This window comes from Lepidochelys olivacea, assembly GCF_965140295.1.
Source record: "Lepidochelys olivacea isolate rLepOli2 genome assembly, chromosome: 3".
Classification (NCBI taxonomy): domain Eukaryota; kingdom Metazoa; phylum Chordata; order Testudines; family Cheloniidae; genus Lepidochelys; species Lepidochelys olivacea.
The window spans coordinates 58,924,332-58,942,829 of NC_140413.1; the positions used below are offsets into that span (position 1 = coordinate 58,924,332).

General features: G+C 39.8%; 1 protein-coding gene across 1 annotated transcript in view; it reads left to right on the forward strand.

The window, feature by feature from the left end:
- CD109 (CD109 molecule) overlaps positions 1-16,439 on the forward strand; it is a 133,798-nt gene extending 117,359 nt beyond the window's left edge. Inside the window, exons 31-33 of the mRNA XM_084622946.1 lie at positions 5,131-5,287; positions 5,701-5,803; positions 9,736-16,439. Of these exons, the coding sequence (XP_084479072.1) occupies positions 5,131-5,287; positions 5,701-5,803; positions 9,736-9,941 (466 nt within the window). The 3' untranslated portion in view covers positions 9,942-16,439. The remainder of the gene's footprint in view (positions 1-5,130; positions 5,288-5,700; positions 5,804-9,735) is intronic.
- Positions 16,440-18,498: the final 2,059 nt, after the last annotated feature.

Below are 18,498 nucleotides of genomic sequence, written 5' to 3' on the forward strand. Positions count from 1 at the left end.
TTAACATAATTATAAAAAACAAAGCTGCCATTTGTCATCTCATTTTTTCGAAGTATGAGGGTTTCATAAAGGTTAGAGATATATGGAAGTGTTTATATGCACAATAATATCATTTGAAGTTTCAAAGGTTTCTGGTTATCTGTGCTGCTCAGCAATAGAAGATCTGCAGGTTTTATCTCCGAGCAATTTGTGAATAAGTAGAGCTGATGCAGAACATTTTTGACGGAATGAAATTTTGTCACAATATGCTGTTTTGTTGAAACTGAAACATTTTGTGGCGATTGGTTTTGAGAAAAATTTTGTTAGGTGTGGGGAGAACAAGGCTCTCATATTCTGTAGCCTGGTATGTCTGAGACCCAAGTTCAAGTCCCTGCTCTGCCTGATTCAGAGTGATCTGCAATGAAAAACCTGTCTGCTCTGAGTCAGACAGAGCAAGGACTTAAACCCAGGCCAGTGCCCTAAGTACCAGGCTGCAGAGCATGACTGACGCACACACAGCCCCCTGCCATTTCCCATATTGAAAAGTGCTCTGGTTTCTGTGTGAAAATGGACATTGTTCTTGCAAAAACATCAAAAGGTTTTGTTTTCATTCCAACATGGAACAAAGGGTACCAGTTGTGAAAAGTGTTTTTTGTGATGTGAATACATGTCCACTAGAAGTGGACTGAGATCATCAAAATCACTTCCTGTAAGCCACTGAACAGCCATAGGATATTATTAGCTTTTATATTTGGGTTAGCAGTGAACAGGTGGCATAGAACTGCCATATCTCATTAGTTACCTCTGAGCCATCCAGTCAGACAAGAGAACTGTGTTCTTAATTCCTTTGCTGGCTTTCTTTGTTACTTGGCATGACACTGAATATATATATTAAAGGGAAGCATTTAAAGAAAACATCTTTCTGTAGCAGTTTTCTCATTAGACACATCCTGTTGTGGTTAAAGAGCTCTGGATACTTCACAGAAAACCCTGAAGGACATTGTACTTGTATATTATATATTTACATTTTTCCCTTCTTTCTCTGCTTTACTACCAAGGACACTGGGAGAAAAACAATCTTTAAGCGCTTATCTGTTCCTGTTGAATATTTCCTCCCTTGAAATTGCAGCTCCCTTGTGACATTATAATCATTTCCATGCAAACGTGACCTTTGCAAACCATCACATTGTTCATGCTGCTTATTTTTTATACCCCTTCTCTGTACACCCTTTGTATGTTATTTATTTTAACTGTAAACTCTTCAGGACAATGTCTGTGTGTTACTCTGTTTGTACAGTGCCTAGCACAATGGGGCCCTGATCACAGTTGGAACTTCTTGCTTCACCATAATACAGATAATAAAGATATATATATATATATGTGTATAATATATATATATATATAAATATAGCCAGATATGAGGTCAGTGCATAGAAGATTGACTTCATTGGGTAATAATCAACAGGAGCGTATAAAATCTTGAAACAAAAGTCCTGATTACATGTATATGTCTCTGATAATAACCCCAGTGATACAGGAGGGGGTCAGGGACACTGCAGTGTATAAGCAGAGCTGTCTGTAAACAGAATGTTTTTCAAAGTTTTCTGTGAAGTGAACTCCAGCACAAATTGTAGGCACTTCAGCAACATATTCTATGCTAAGTTACACCACGGGCTTGGGGGTAATCTTAGCTGGATGTCCCCATTTTCTTTCCCTGGCTGAGATATCTGATTCAGAGCTCTTGACCAATGATACAGCCTGGAAGGACCCCATCTCTCTCCTCTTCTGGGATGCTGAAAGGCACTGCCACTTTTGACATCTTTCTTTGTGCAGCCACTTCAGAATGGTACATGGTCATTCAGGACCAATCTCCATCAGTCTGGAGCCTAAGGTGCTCCACATGAGTCCTGATGATTCTGGGCCAATGCACCTTAGTGCAGGATTTGACCCTTAGAGTAACAGATATGTGCCTGGATCTGATAATCAGATGTTTTTTCTCTGATTAATGGGACACGGTTCATGCCATGTGTACTGAATGCCTAAATAATTTTACTGTTAGTCATTTTGGAATCCATATAACATGATGTGATTTTCCCTTTCAGCATAATCTAGAAATCATAGCAAGATGCAGGTTGTTAGTTCAGGAGAATTCCTAAGCTGTGGACTGGTTTGAGTAGTTATGGGTGTGCATCTTTGGTCAATGGCTGCAAACACCTCAAAGTTTTTTCCAATACCAGCCAGCAGAAATTCTGTATTGCTTCAGCCAGCTCTTGAGCAGACTTTGGCCAAAAGTACTAGGTTAACAGAATAACATTTGCCCACCATGTGTCATCTGCATGCTGTTGAACTTTGAGCATGTGATGTCTCACAAAATCTCCTAGTGGAAACTGTGCCAGGCTGACAATATCCTGCAACCTCCTGGATGAACCTTACAGAATTAAGATACATTTTATTGAATTAAGTTAAAGCTTATTGAATTAGGTTCAAAAATTTTGGGGCCTATTTTACTCAAAATGCTACTGTGTCTGTTATTGTGGCACTGTATATAACTCCTCAAGGAGGAGAGAGATGCTAATGTAATTCTTTCAGTTATCAGACTCTTTGAAGCTACCTTCTGGAGAGGTGCCCAAATATTCATTCAAACTAGATTTCCCAGGGACCAAGAGACAAAGAAAGAATTTTTGGATAAATAGCTTGGTTTTACACAGGCTCATTGCCTTCTTCCTGATCCAGCAAACGGACAGGACCCGTGGTCCACAGAGGGCCCCAATCCTTAGGGAATGGTTGGCAGGACTGGGCCCACTGAGGCTCCATAAGACTGGGTGCTTGTTCAGAGCTGAAGCTGAGATGAACTGGTAACACAAGGAAACCCTGCGGGTGGGGTGTTGAAGGACTGCTCCTGCCAGAGCCCATGTTAGTGCTGGGGTGATCTCTGGTAAACTTTATTAGCATGCGTGTAGATTCTTTCATGGTTTGTAATATTTTTTCTGCGTAGTCCTTCGACCTTAAGAATAAAATAGGCTGCATAGAAAAAGCTGTGTGGTAAATATAACTATGGGCAGTCCCACTGTTAACCATCCCTGAATAGACAGCAAGCAGGCCTGCTTGGGCAGCCTGCCTCTGCTGGGAATAACACAGTGATGGCAGGGAACTGTTCAGCCTGGAGATCCCCAGGTCCAAAAGGAAAGAGAACTGTGTCTCCACTCAAGAGGGGTGATGGAAGCCTGAGATTGGGTGCCCTTGTTGGACCATAGAAGGGGAATGCAGGTGCAGCTGCCCTGAACTGTGACAGCGGCGTGATGGATTTTTAGTTAGAAAACTTGCAGGATTGGTAGAGGAGCATGTGCTGTTGTTGCTAATTCTGGATGGCCTTGCCTCTGCATGCAGTGGGATTTCTGATGTCTCTAAGGAATAGGAAGGCATGCTCCATTAGCTCTACTCACTCTGCCCTCTGTGCTTACTGGCTACATATGCTTGATGTCTGTGCTCATTTGCTGCCCTCTGCTGCATGGTGCAGAGGGGAGCTACAGCTCCTAGACTGCTGGAGGAATGATCACATAACCCAAAGTTCCAGCCCAGGGTCTCCTTAATTCAGTTAAGAGACACGTTTTTCTTTTCACTTCTTTCCTTCTATCACTTGCCATTTTCTTAGCTGTGTATATGTGTGTGTGTGTTTTTAAGGGCCCATGTTACAGAGGAGACAATAGCTGGGACTATCCCCTGCCTCTCTCTGTTTTTTTGGAGGAAGGCACATGTGTAATTGTTAGGGGGTAGATCTGACTCACTTTTTTGGGGGGAGTACCAGGTTGTTTGGGTTGCCCATTGTTATTTTAGTGGTACCCAGGCTAGATAGATAGCTTGGATGTTTCTGTATCCTCTCAGCTGTAATTATAAACACAGACCTAATTACATCCAGTTCCAATTCAGTTATTTGTTTTCAATAGCAGCTACTTTGGCACAGTGCCTCATCCAACAGATGGTTTCCTCTGTTTCTAATCTCATAAGCCAACCGAAGTCAGCAGTGGTGCTGTATTTCTTTCAAAGTCCTATCTGTGTTCAATCAGCCATGCTGTCAGGCTTAATAGCATTGCTTTGTGAAAAGCAAGTCTTCCCCTTTTTTAAACCCATCCAAATCTACAAAGAAATAGTTTATTCAATTACTTTCAACTACTGTCAGGCATTCAAAATGCAGATTAGAGACATGTTCCATCCTCAATAACAATGGTGGTTTAGCCTCAGTGCCAAGGAAACAGCCTGTGCCACCAACTTTATTTAAAGAAGCAGTCTTGGCTGGACATGGAAGTGTTACATGTAGAAGAGAAAGCCATACATATATTTTGATAGTTTCATTGTGTACCACGGTATGTTACACTCCTGCTGAAGAGAAAAGTTTTCACGTCCACCATGTGATACTCAAACTGGCAGAAGATGCTATAATAAGCAATATTCAGGGGGAAATGGAAAAATTCAACTTGCTAAACTTTCTCTTTCCAAAACCAGATGGCTAATATGGAATGAACATTTTAAAATTGTATTGAAGGTTGGAGAGGTAATCAAGTGATTCCATTAAGTGAATTATGGACCCTTATTGGAGAAATAGGGAGCAAATTCAATAGACTCTTCAATCTATAAATTTACACAAAAATACCAGAAAATGGTAGCACCAAGTGATATAGTTTTAGAATCCTAGCAATGTACAGTCTGGCTTTTCTTGTAGGCCTCCTTTAAAAGTTGCAGATAATTATATTACTACTCTGCATTTTTGGGGCCCATGTCTACTCTTACTGCAGCCAAAGACAAAACTCCTTTTGGCTTCAGTGGGATCAGAATTAGGCTCCTGCAAATGGTAAATAACTGCAATACTTTTCTTTGCTCAGAGGTTAATCTACTCCTTGGCCATGTGTTTGAGGTTGCTAGGGGGAATTGAGATATAAATGTTTGTCTAAATTGTTAATTTTCAGAGTCTGTTAAATGATTCGCTTAAAACCTTAGAAATTCAACATCTGTCCTCAAACATATCATCTTTCCTTCATTTCCCAAATTCTATACTTTCTGTATTATAATGTGGAATGTAAATAGCAGAGCATTTCATTTTAATGTTAGAATATTTGATTTCTATTAAAAGTTTTCCTGTCTCCATTTTTTTAAAAGGTACTTGGGGTCCGGTGCATCTTCCAAGAGTGGTATGGCCCTCATGGAGGTTGATTTACTTAGTGGCTTCTCTGTATCACCAGATTTCATTTCATTAGATGATCCCGTTAAGAAGGTGGAAAAGGACAATGGGAAAGTCAACATATACTTAGACTCTGTAAGTTGAAAAAACAAGAAAATCCATTTGTAATGGCAGGTGCTAACCTCAACTCACCAGCTATTTGATTCAAATTCAGAAGGACACTTTTATAAAAATCACATCTTTTGAGGAGTCAGTATGGCTAAACCATTACTCACAACACTGTTGTCAATGGGACTGCATGTGTAGGTAAGGACTACTTAGATCAGAATGGGTTTGCTGGATTGAGCCCTTAGTAAATTGTTTGCTTACTTAAATGATCTGTGATTTGGCTAAATTTCCACCAAAGAGATCAGTTTAATGACCTAAATTCAGACTCTGGTCTTTAGAGGTGAGTTTTTAGACCATTAGCCAACCATCTAGTCCCCATCCCTTCCCTCACAACACCCTATCTAGAGTTCTCTGAATGTATTTTTTTTGTATTTTTCTAGCTAAATGAAACACAGGTTTGTGTGGATATTCCTGCTATGAGAGACTTCAAAGTAGCAAATACTCAAAGTGCCTCCGTGACTATAGTGGATTACTATGAACCTAGTAAGTGTTAGTCATTCTTGATAGATCACTGTGATTCACAAGCTAAAATATGCAATTACTGTATTCATGAAAGCAGAGAAGATGTGAAGACCAGGAAAAGCCACTTGATACTTTACAAATGCTATAGGTTACTCTCCAGTTATCTGCAAATGTGTCAAGAGTTATAATGAATTACTATTAACTCTTTTAGTCTTAATGGAGCAGTTCTCAGCTAGTGTAGATCAGCATAACCCTATTGAAGCCAATTTATACCAGCTGAGAATCTGGCCTAGTGGTGTTTCCAAAACTACCAAAATGAAGTATGAACTCTGGTGTGGTTCAGTTACCAAGTTAATGATTATCTTCAGGTGGCCCTTCCATCTGTTTCTTATTTAAATACAGAGTTCATTAGAGGAGAGGGTGCCAGTATTTTGATTTCAATAGTTATGTAAAAAAGATGTACATGCAGAAATATTTCTCAGGTTCTGTTTTAGGTATGGCATGTGTTTTGACGAAATTCAGCAATGAATAAAACTCTTGGGTAAAGTTGGAGGCTGTGGGGAATCATGTGGAGGGGTGAGGTGGGGGGTGGGGAGAAGAGCTTAAGATAAGCCAGAGAAAATGGCAGGGGGCTGGGTCCTCCTATTACAAACTGACCTAAACTTTAATAAAGATTTGGGTTGTATACAGTTTTTATTGTCCATCCCTTAGTAGACCCAGAGGAAATCCAAATACTCCATGGCAGAGTGTTCTTTTACAAAGTACTCTATCTGGATGGAGGTAATTAATTCAGCCTATATTAAATAAATATAATCAAATCCTAGGGATCAAAATTAAAATGAGGAAGTGGCAAAAGTAATTAATTTATCCTGGCAATCTAAAGAGCGTTTAAGTCGTAAGGTGTTAATTAACACATTGTAACAATTTGTACATGACATGAATACATAATAGCTGGAATCTGTGGGCCAACTCCTGCAGTCCTTACTTTGGTGAAATTTCCATTAACCTTCAGGACTGACTGAGTTCTACAGGATTTAGCCTTTTATGTGTAACACTGATGATGAGCTAATCTCCAAAAATGACATAGTGAATGTTTAATATTTTTGAATTTACAGTGCATAAATAAATTGTAGACTTATAGAAATGTAGGGCTGAAAGAGAACTCAACAGGATGTCAAGTCCACTCTCCCACCCATGCTGGGAAAGGATTAAGTATATCTAGATCATCCCTGACAGGTGTTTGTCTAACCTATTCTTAAACCCCTCCAATAACAGTGATTCCAAAACCTCTCTAGGTAACCTGTTCCAGTGCTTAACTATCCTTACAGTCAGAACGTTTCCCCTAATATCTAACCTAAGTCTCTGTTGCTGCAAACTAAGCTGATTACTTCTTGATCTACCCTTCGTGAACATGGAGAGCAATTGATCACTGTTCTCTTTAAAACAACCTTCTATATATTTGAGTACTGTTATGTCCATCTCAGCTTTCTCTTCTGTAGACTAAACATACCCAATTCTTTCAACCTTTCCTCATAGGTCAGATTTTTCTAAAACTTTTATATTTTTGGTTGCTCTCCTCTGGACTCTCTCCAATTTGTTCACATCTTTCTTAAAGTGTGGTGCGCAAAACTGGACACAGTATTCCAGCTGAGGACTCACCAGTGCTCAGTGGAACAATTACCTTCTGTGTCTTATGGATATCATTCTTGTTAACACATCCCAGAATAACATTAGCCTTTTTTGCCACACATCACACAGTTGACACATATTCAATTTGCGATCCACTATCACCTCCCTATCCTTTTCAGCAGAACTGCTGCCTAGCCAGTTATTCCTTATTTTACATTTGTGCATTTGATTTTCCTTCCGAAGTGCAATGCTTTGCACTTGTATTTACTGATTTCAGACAAATTCTACAATTTATGAAAATCATTTTGAATTCTAATCCTGTTCTCTAAAGTGCTTGCAACCCCTCCCTTCTTGGTGTCATCTGCAAATTTCATGAGCATACTCTCCATTCTGTCCTCCGAGTTGTTAATGGAAATATTGCAGACCAGAGCCCCGCAGGACCCCACTTGATATGACTTCCCAGTTAGACAGCATACCACTGATAATTGCTCTTTGAGTGTGGTCTTTCAGCCAGCTGTGCATCCACCTTATACTGATTTCATCTACACCATATTTTCCTAGGTTACTTATGTGAATGTCATGTGAGACTATGTCAAAAACCTTGCCAAAACCAAAATGTATCATGTCTACTGCTGCCCTCCTATGTGTTAACCCTGTCAAAGAAGGAAATTAGGTTGGTTTGCCAGGATTTGTTCTTGACAAGTCCATGTTGGCTATCACTTTGCTTATTATCCTCTAGGTTTGAACACACTGACTGTTTAACAAGGCATCACTTAGTGGCATAAAAAGTGAAGGTGTAATGTACAATTACATCTTGTACTGTTGTATAAAAACTACAGTATAAACCACAAATACTCCACAGTGTTAACCCTAAACAAAGAAAAAGATTGCTTTGCATATTATTCTAGAAGCAGGCCATTCCGAGTGCTGTGTAGGAAATCACCAATATAAATTAGTGAAGCAGCAATTTTGCCAGTGCATGTGATTACAGTCAAAGTAATATTGTCCATGGTGTTCATTAATCAGGTATCATAGACAGTACAATAGCCTCTGTGCCAGGACTCTGGCAAGGGGTTTTGTGAATCTTTCCCCATGCTGTGTTAATAAGCAGAGTTCCATCCCATATGACATATGCCAGGTGCTTTAGTGCATTAAGTGTCTGGAATTTTCTATCCTCACCCACAGTTGCTGAGAGAAAAACGTTGAATGTGCACGTTGGTTGTAAGGGTGTGAGCAGAACCTTGTCTAATCTGATTAACTGTCTCTATGCCAGGGTTCTGATGAGGAGCTTGGAGAGCTCTTATATCCTGGGTGTGTCAAGCAATGTTTTATCTACAGCTGGCCATGACATTACATTTCCTTTCTGCAAAATTTTTTTTGAGGCTTTGGAAAAATTTCCATCCTGAATCGGGATGAAAAGACAAAACCATCGCATTTTTTGCAGACATGAAATCCTGCAGCATTTCATTTCAGAATTACTGAACCATACAGCCGGTACGGTTTTCTGTCTCCAAGGCAAAATGTGCGCATCAGGCTCCCCGGGAGACCTGGTGGGCTTCAAAGGAGCCTGGGAAGCCTGGCTCCCAAGCTCCCCATCACATGGGTTGCAGCCTGGCAGCCCAGCAGGAGAGCTGCCAAGGAGCCAGGGAGCTTGGGAGCTGGGGTCCTGGGGCTTCCAGGCTCCTGCTTGTGAGCTCAGTGGCCTGCTAGGTGGGTTGCCTAGGAATCAGCATGTTCTGGCAGAATGTTTCAGTGTTGACAAATTGGCATTTTCCAATGGAAGAATAGTCAGAAGATTTCCAATCAGCCCTAGTTTTCTCTGTGACTGTGGATACCTGAACATGTGCAGTTCAAACTACCTTTTTGTAAGGGTTTGTGCAAGTACATTGCAAAAACTTCAGGGATGGCAGAAAGTGCACATAAAAAGGGGCAAAGATTCATGTCTAAATTTGAGCAAATACAAGGAATTTTTGCAGTATTTGCCCCAGTCTGCATTAGTGTTTGGTCCCTATGAAGTTAAATAATCTCTTTGCTATTATTGTTTGTAGCTGCAATATACAGCTGTAAGTTATTATTTTTTTCTGAAGCATTGGCCAACTGGTGGTGATGGATTTGAATTAAAAGCATTGTTTTCCTCTTGCATTCTAGATTCCACTAGAAGTCATAGCATTTCAGTGGCTTGGTTCATCCCAAGTATTTATTTTAAGAAAGAAACCTGAACAAAATATCTCAACCAGCTATGAAAATGCAGGCTAAATATTTGTTTGTTTGACAATGATTTCCATTAAGATCAGAAGCTGATGCTTACTAACCTCTTTGGACAGGGAGAAGAGCAACGAGAAGCTACAATTCAGAAGTGATGCAAGGCTTGACATCTTGTGTCTTCTGTGAAAATGACTGCAGTCTTTGCAAAAGAGATACGGACTCCAGTAATGGCTCTCCAGGAATGCACCAGCACTTTTCAGCGATTTCCCTGTTCTGCTTATTGTTTGTGATCCAGGCAGGCTTGCTACAGAGTTGGATGGTGTAAGAAGACACGTTTATGTAGCACTTCTGAGATTTCCATAAATCACCCAAAGAAAGTTTTATATTAATAAGGGCTGAAGCATCACCCAGAGATATCAGAGACTAGCCTCCCATTGTGTTCAGTAGAAGCAGGATTGGGCCCATAGGCTAACTTGCTGGGTCAGAAAAATGTTGTGTGTTTCTACTGGACAAATTTAACAAATTCTTAAATGCTTTTTTTTCATGCTGTAGTTATTTACATTTTCTAAAGAAATACAGAATTAGATTAAGTGAGAAAACAATTAAGACTAACTTTCTATTTTCCAAATGTTCTTTTTCTCCTTTCAGCATTATTTTTGTTTTGCTTACTGTTTTTGGATGGGTGTTAAACATTAAGGAATAATGTTAGTTTCTGGAATTATTCAGAAAAATTATCTACCCTTTGATTTGACTTTCAGTAAGCATAACTGTGGGTTTGTATCAGTACCCTGCTCAGTTCTGTTCTGCACACCTAAGGCTACTTAATACTGAACTCCATTGTACACGTTCATGATTGGACAATCGGAAAAGTAAATGGAGCTATCTACAAAGCCGTTATGGGAGCCAGGAAATGATGCATTCACAAATGGCTGATAATCAAAAAACCATCAAATCTTTTTATCATGGCAAAGAAGAGAGCTTTTGCCAGTTTGTAAGTTACATATTTTTAAAAAATAAGCTATTCAAAGGTTTCAGACATTTTAAAAACTCTTTACATTGAAAGAAGGCTTTGATTCTTACAGTGAAATTTGGCAAGCAGGGACTCTACGCCTGGGACTTTATTTCTGAATATCCTAAATAATAATAATAATAATAAACACAACTTCCCTCCTCATAGTGAATGATCTAGCCATTGAACTCTGGGAATTGGCAAAGAAATGGGATTGATACCCAGGTGCTGACTGGCAAACCTGTGGGTAGCAGCAGGAGTCCAGGATCAAAGTTGGCTTGACCCAGTTCTGGTGTCCTTGAGCCTTGTAGAAAAGCCACTCTGGAGGACCTCTGTTACAGGAAGCATTGGCCGACTGAACAGGGGTGCTCGGGCCTGTGTTCCTTATGTTAACGATACAGGCATCCTTAGCCAGCAACAGCTATGCAAAGAAACACCTGCTGCTGCACAGTTTTAGTATCTGATCCTGCAAACCATAACTCCCATTATTGATTGCAGGAAGGGCTTGTAGGAGTAGATTAAGTGGAGTGAGTGAGTGTGTGTGTGTATATGCTTATCTTTAAGCATATAAGCCTATGCTTCAGTGCTTTACTAGAGTGGGACTCCAGGGAGGGAGGGTAGGAGCTCCTTATTCCAGATTATGGACCTGCATTTAGGCCTAAATCTGCACTCCATACTCAGGTAGAATTCAATGTGTAGTCTTTGAAAGTTCTGCCAGAGTTGGACGATAGGATCCGTTTCTGCTTTTGCCGTGAGCACCTGTTTGTTGGGTAGTTATGCCCCCATCCCATCCTTACCAAAATTGCCCATAGTATTTAATTTGACTGTTTTTTTAAAGCAACCAAAATGATAACAGTTATTATAAATACAGAGCAACTGCAGTTGTGACAGAAATAGAGACAAGACAAAATTTTAAAGTTACGGCTATTATTTGCCCTTCATACACACTCTTGTGTAATAAGTCTCTCTGTGTGTAATTAATTGACAGAGTCGTTTTGACTTTCTTGAGTATTGTTTTCATCCAACTATTGCTATTGCTTAAAATGTATATATTTTTGTAATATTTTTTAAAGAAAAGGGATTAGTTCAGAGCCGCATTGTGTAGAGGGATATAAGGATTTTCCGCACAGGGTGTTACCTGCCGAGATTTTCTTTAAAATCAAATTGTAGCTTAGGAATATACAAAAATTGCCTAAACCGTGTGTGTGTGTGTATATATATATATACAGAGAGAGAGAGTTTTTTAAAATTTTTCATAAATGTGGGGTCTCATTTTGGGTCTGATCCAATGCTCATTGTAGTCAGTGTGCCTTCCCATTGATTTTGATGTGTGTTGTATCCGGGTCACTGAGTAATTGAATAGTATTTTACTCTGAGCTGGATTGTGTCTCACTTGTATCTTACCCATTGAAATCAATGAGGCTCCTTCTGAGTACAATACCATGCTCCTGAATAAAGGTCTGGAATCTGTGAGCAGTTCCATTGTTTTAGTGGGACCCAAAATTAATAGGAAATCAAGACCCCAGTATAAATATTCTTCCGCTTCCTGTGCCTACCAAGTCCAGTTTATCAGTCAGCTCTTTGGTCCCAAGTATAGAGCATGGGCAGTCACAGATAGTGTATGCTGTGGAAGTTATTTTTTCACTTTGTATTGGAATATACTGACTCGGTGAACTTCAAGAACACTTCTTCTTTCACCTCACACTCTGGTTCTGGTGGGCAGCCATTGGGTCTGTTGACATGTCATGTTCCTCAGATTTATTCTAAATTTCCAGAACACAGAGCCCGCTACTTTTGGCTTCTACTGTACATAAAGCTATCAAGAGGAAAATTGATATGTGGTTAATATTATGAGAAAGAGGCTTGTTTTCCGGTGGAAAAGTACTGGAGATGAACTACTACTTTCTATCAGTAGATGGTGGGGAAAAAACCCTGAATTTTTTGCAGTGAATCGTAGCTTCCCAAATACTCTCCAGAAACACAGGTTCAGATTGCTTTTGTCTAATTTTTTTGCAGTGTAGCTTGTATTAGTGTTCACTTAACTTTGTTTTCTCAGAAACTACACATGTTTTAAACAGTTCTTGGCTGTCTAATGAACAACACTAAGAAGCATCAGTCATGCGCATCCTGTCATGAAAAGTGTCAGGATCAGTATATGAACAGTCCTTTTTTATGTACAGCAGGGACATCATTAAAAAAAATCCAGATCTGTCTCCGCACTAAAGAATATTGATGGGGCATGAACATGCACAGCACGTAACTTGCCATGTAAAACAGAATATTGACTCTGAGGGATCTTTAATCTGTACACTCCATTGACAAGAATGATGTCACCACATTGCTTTTTATTCATAGCTAATGCCTATAGTTTTGTATCAGAGTCATGGGATAATTTTGTAAGTATTCTGATTTTGTATTTTATATTTGCAGTGGATGTATCTGAGGCAATCACAGTAGTGGACTCTCTTAAAGAGCAATGTTAAGACAATGCTTTTGAACAGGAGTCCTGTTGTGTGTTGTCTGATGGTTGCTGTGCGTTTGAAAAACATTGTGTGTTTCAGTATTCTTCGAAGCTCCCAGAAGTGACCATACAATGTATTTAAAACATTTGGGGCCAAATTCTACACTCACTTTCATCCATACAATCTCACTCTAAGCAATGAAGCTGCATGGTGATAGCTGAGGGAAGATTTTGGACCTATATGTTTAAAATTTTGTATGTATCTCATATAGAAGGCTTGTATATGTTGGATTATATCATTGTAGGGTCAACTGGGCAATGTTTCCCCTTAGCTGTGAGTACTTCATAATGACTATACATGGACTGTGAAGTTTGCTCACGGGGGCAGTTCAGTTACTGCCAGGGTTCCCAGCCAGGACCCCCCTGCCACTACAGCGACTACAGTTTGTCAGACTTCGCCATACAAACATCGTGATACATCTTAGAGAGAGATCTAGCTGAAAGGTACAATTTTGAAAATCACCTAACTATCACTGACTTCCAATGGGACTTGGGCTCCTAAGTGACTTATGAAAATGGAGTTTATGCACCCTCAGTCCTTTTTAGACACTTTTCAAAATTTTACTCCTGGAACATGTTCCATAACCCATTGACTTGAATGGATTTAAATAGGTCCAGGGATTCTGTATGTGTATACGGTGTAACTACAATACAGTGTAGGAAGAATAGTCTGTTAAGAATATGTAATATATTAATAGCTTTAATTTGCAGAATTTGTAAAATGAGAGCTAAATTTGAAAAGGGTTGACTGTATGAAAGACTAAAGTCACTAAGGTCATTGGCTACTTTGCTCCCTTTTCCATCTCAAACTCTGAGGAGAGAGGTCAAATTCACTCTTATTGTATTGTGCTTAATTTGGCCATCATAATAGTTTATCCTTTTCTAATGTGGCCATTACATTTTCTATAGATACTTTCTCCCTTTATACAGGGCACTGTTTATGTTTTTCTCCTGCCTGTTTTGGAACATGGTAGAAGAATTTTATTAACTACAGCATTATGGAAAAGTACTATAGAATTTAAAAGAAAACAATGACCTTTGTATAATCATTTTGAAACTATAGAATTTAATAGAGAATTATATCCCTATTAAAGAATTTATATAGGATGGTCCAAAAACATATGGAAAGGATTTTACTTGCTAGTCAATTGAATTCTGCAGATTTATATTTTCTATAGAAGCCTATTGTTTTAATCCATATTAAATTACATAGCACTTACCCATAGTCCTGCTTCCAAGGTTTTCAAGGACTGTATGTCCCCAGTAATTTATGGATGTGAATACAACAGCAGTTATTGTCTACTTGATCCATTCTCTTGTTAGTTCCCCCTGGGTAAAAAAAGCTATTAGGCTCCATATGTTTGATTTCAACAGTACTTCTTAGAGCAAGTTTATTCCGATTTTGTATGCCATTTTGCAACATCGTTGCACTACTATTTTATGCAATGAAGTCTGATAGCTTTAGTGTATCTGACCATTCCAAATATCTTATTCTTTCTTGTTGTCACTATTTGATTTCTGATGTGTAAAGTGTTAATTTGTAACTGTACTGCAGAGTACTATATATGTATAACCAGAGATGCTGAATGAAGAATTCTCTTTAGCTTTACATAATGCGTTTGTTTCTGTATTTCTTGGTAATTTCACAAAATCTTAATGAACAATGCTCAGCTCTCATGTCAGGCATTTTTTATGGATCAATTTTTATTGTGGTTTTTAATATTTTAGGTGAGTTTGATGCTAATGTAAATAAGGAACTATAAAAGCACTGGCTAACGAGCAGCATAGTATAGGCAGATGTACTATACATTTCTTCCCAGCTTTGCTACTGCACATCAGTTCTGGTCTATTGCATCTCAACTGATTTAGGTATTGAGGCCATAGCCAATTGTTCCAGAATTCTTGTTGCTTTGAGATATGGGCAAGTATCTGCTTTGATCTATACTGAGGTCATGTGCATATTTTCACTTCTAGTCAAATCATAGATTTCTAAAAGAAAATCTTTGCTTTTTAAAACTATTGTGTAAAGACTGCGGCCAATTGGTTTTTGAAATGTATAAGTTCTTTATGGTGAATGTTATGGGATTAAATATAGACTAGTCTATGTAAGAATTTTAGAGATTAAAATTGCTTTATTTTTATTCAGATACAAATTATGATGCCCACTGGAAATTCTATTAAAGATTACATTAATTTTTGACAAGTTGTTTGCCTAGTTATTCTAACCAAAGAAATTCTGCTAGGGTGACATCATTCAACAATGATGTGATCATGCTCATGCTGAAATTAGTGGGAGTGTTGCCATTGTCTTCAACAGAAACAGATCCATATGGAGTTCACTGCATGTGGGTCTAAGTGCTAATAATGAGCCCCATGAATGACACTGTTTCTTGAGTAGATGCAGAAATCTTCCCATGCAGAGTTTATTGCAGGACTGGGGCTTATGCTGGCAGCAAGAGAAGACAATTCAATCCTTACACTGTACTACAGTATTTTATGAAATAATAATAGAATTAATTCAACTGATTTTTTCAGATTTCCCATGCTTTAGAAAACTTTTTTCCCATGGGGAATTACAACCAGCTTGAAAGCAGTCCTTAGTTTTGAAAGTAGTTAAAACTTCAAGTTGTTAAACTTGAGCTGTCCTGGAGGTAAAAATCAATGAATCCACCAGATCAGTTCAAAGCTTTCAAAAATACAGTGCTGGTTTTAAAACAATATATTACCTGGAGCTTTAACTGGGATAATTAACAACTTACGGAAAACATACTTACCATCAGATGGCAGTAGATGATTAGAGAAACTCAGAATATGTCTAAATTATTTCTTGTATTTTCATTCCATGGGTATAAATGTTGCAGGCCTGAAGATATTTTCATCCACTATGAGAAGATTAATAATAAAATAATTAAAATACTGTGCTTAATCCTTTCCCCATATGTTTTTTAGTTGTGTTCTTATCCTTAACACATAACTTATGCTTATAAATTTGTTTCTTATAACAGAGGGAAACATCCCCAGAGTGGTAGATGGTTTCATAGTTTTCGGTTTTCTAAAAATATTTTTTTCTCAAACCCAAGAGAACCATTGTCTTTACAGTATTTTTCTATCTTTCTAATGCCAAATGTCTGCCTTTTGAGTCCCCCTCCCCCAAATGCCTAAATGTTCCTCATTACTTGTACTTTGGGAAGTAAACAGTGGTAATTTTTAAGGTCAATGAGAACTTTAGCAGACAGTGATCTTAAAATTTGTGGAATGTTTATTTACTACTAATAAAAACAGTGGATACCGTATTTACGCGTTAAAGTGCATCTTCTGCAAATCATCTTTTCCCTGTTTTAGTTTATGTACCTGTAATTTTGATTTTGTTCTCTGTCTGTGTTGTACTGCTTTGATCCTAGCATGAACAGAATAGTCTAATGACTAGTGCAACATGTAGGACAAAGACCTAACTGATTAACTACAGTTTATGGGCAACGGGAGATGAGCACATATAATTAAAGGCAATTGCTAACCCTATGCCATCAACACACCATTGGATTCCAACTTGTTGCCATTCCATTCAGAGCCAAAGACTAGCATTCAAAAGCTTTTCCTTTTAGTACTGCATTTGATCTTCTTGTTATCAAGCAACACGTATTGTGTGGGCACAGGAACTTAGAATGTGCAGACCTGCATCTACCACAAAGTAGTTTGGGTAAGATTCCGTGCTGCACCTGTAAGATGGATGAAGAGGGTGGAAGAGCTAAACTGACTTAAAGGTTGTGTCTACAGTGCAATTAAACACCCGCGGCTGGCCCACATCAGCAGACTTGGGCTTGAGGGGCTGTAAAACTGCTGCATAGACATTACGGCTCAGGCTGGAGCCTGGGCTTTGGGACCCCATGGGCATTTAACTGCAGTGTAGACAAACTCTGGAGTGGCTCCCGGTATAGCTTAGACCAAGGGTCTCAAACACGCAGCCCACGGGGTTATTTCCTGCGGCCTGCCAAGCTTCCTGCATCCCTTCCACCTCCCCGGAGTTATTTCCTGTGGGCCGCCAAGCTCCCCCCACCCCGCTCCTCCTCCCTCAGCACACCGCGTCCCTGCTCCTCTGCCTATCTCCAGGCGCTTCCCCCCACTAAACAGCTGTTTGGCGGCGCTTAGTGCTTTCCAGGAGGGAGGGGGGAGGAGCAGGGAGCCAAGCGCTCAGGGGAGGAGGTGGAGAAGAGGCGGGGCAGGGGCGGGGATTTGGGGAAGGGGTTGCAATAGGGGCAGGGAGGAGGCGGAGTTGGGGCAGGGACTTTGGGGAAGGGGTTGGAATCAGGGTGGGGAAGGGGTGGGAAGAGGCAGGGCGGGGGGCAGGGCCTCATGGAAGGGGTGGAGTGGGGGTGGGGCCAGGGCGGACTTTTGTACCTTTATATGAAAAGGTGTCAGTGATGCGGACCTCGGGCCAATGTACTAGTCCTCATGTGGCCCTTGTGGTGATTCGAGGTTGAGATCCCTGGCTTAGACAGTCCTGAGGGACAGTATAAATTATGGCAGCCTCCCTGGATTGACCTCTGGGCCGAGGGCTGCCTGCAATCTCTGCATAGCTGCATGCTGTGGCCCTGGCCCTTGACATGTCCCTCCCACCCCCTGCCTTGACAATGGTATGACCTCACAGCGGAGCTTACCTGAGGATCTAAGGAGGCAGACTTATGGCTGTCTTCTACAGTGCCTACCATAGGGAAATCTTCCCCTTAGCCTTCAGAAACAGGAAAATTGAGCCATGTAAACAGGCTGTAGCTATCAAAACAGCCATAATGGGCATGTTCTTATTTAATGTTTTTCTTTCCCCAGTTGCTGTATGCAAGACTCACAAAATAGGGGCTAAAACAGTGAAACGGATTATACATAAAAAAACCCTGTCAAATGCACAATTAAAGGAACTAAGAAAATAGAGAGAATTTTTCATAGAATCACAGAAATGTAGGGCTGGAAGGGACCTTGAGAAATCATCAAGTCCAGCCCCCTACACTGAGGCAGGACTTTCATAGAGATGTGCTCTAATTCAACCACGTGTTACTGGGTTTGATCATACCATCAAGCGAATCATAATTAATTACAGCAAATTTTATTAAATGGATATTAAACCTCATGCATCAAATCAATCTCTGACTAACAGAGATCAGGAGAAAATCTAACATGCGGGGGAAGATTGTTTCTGTACCTTCCTCTGAAGCATCTGGTACTGGCCACTATCAGAGATAGTGGGCTCCATGGACCTTGAATCTGATCCAAAATGGCAAAGCCTATGTTTTTATACTGCAGAAATTACTGAGTGAAATTGTCTGGCCTGGGTTGTGCAGCAAGTCAACTTAGCTGATCATA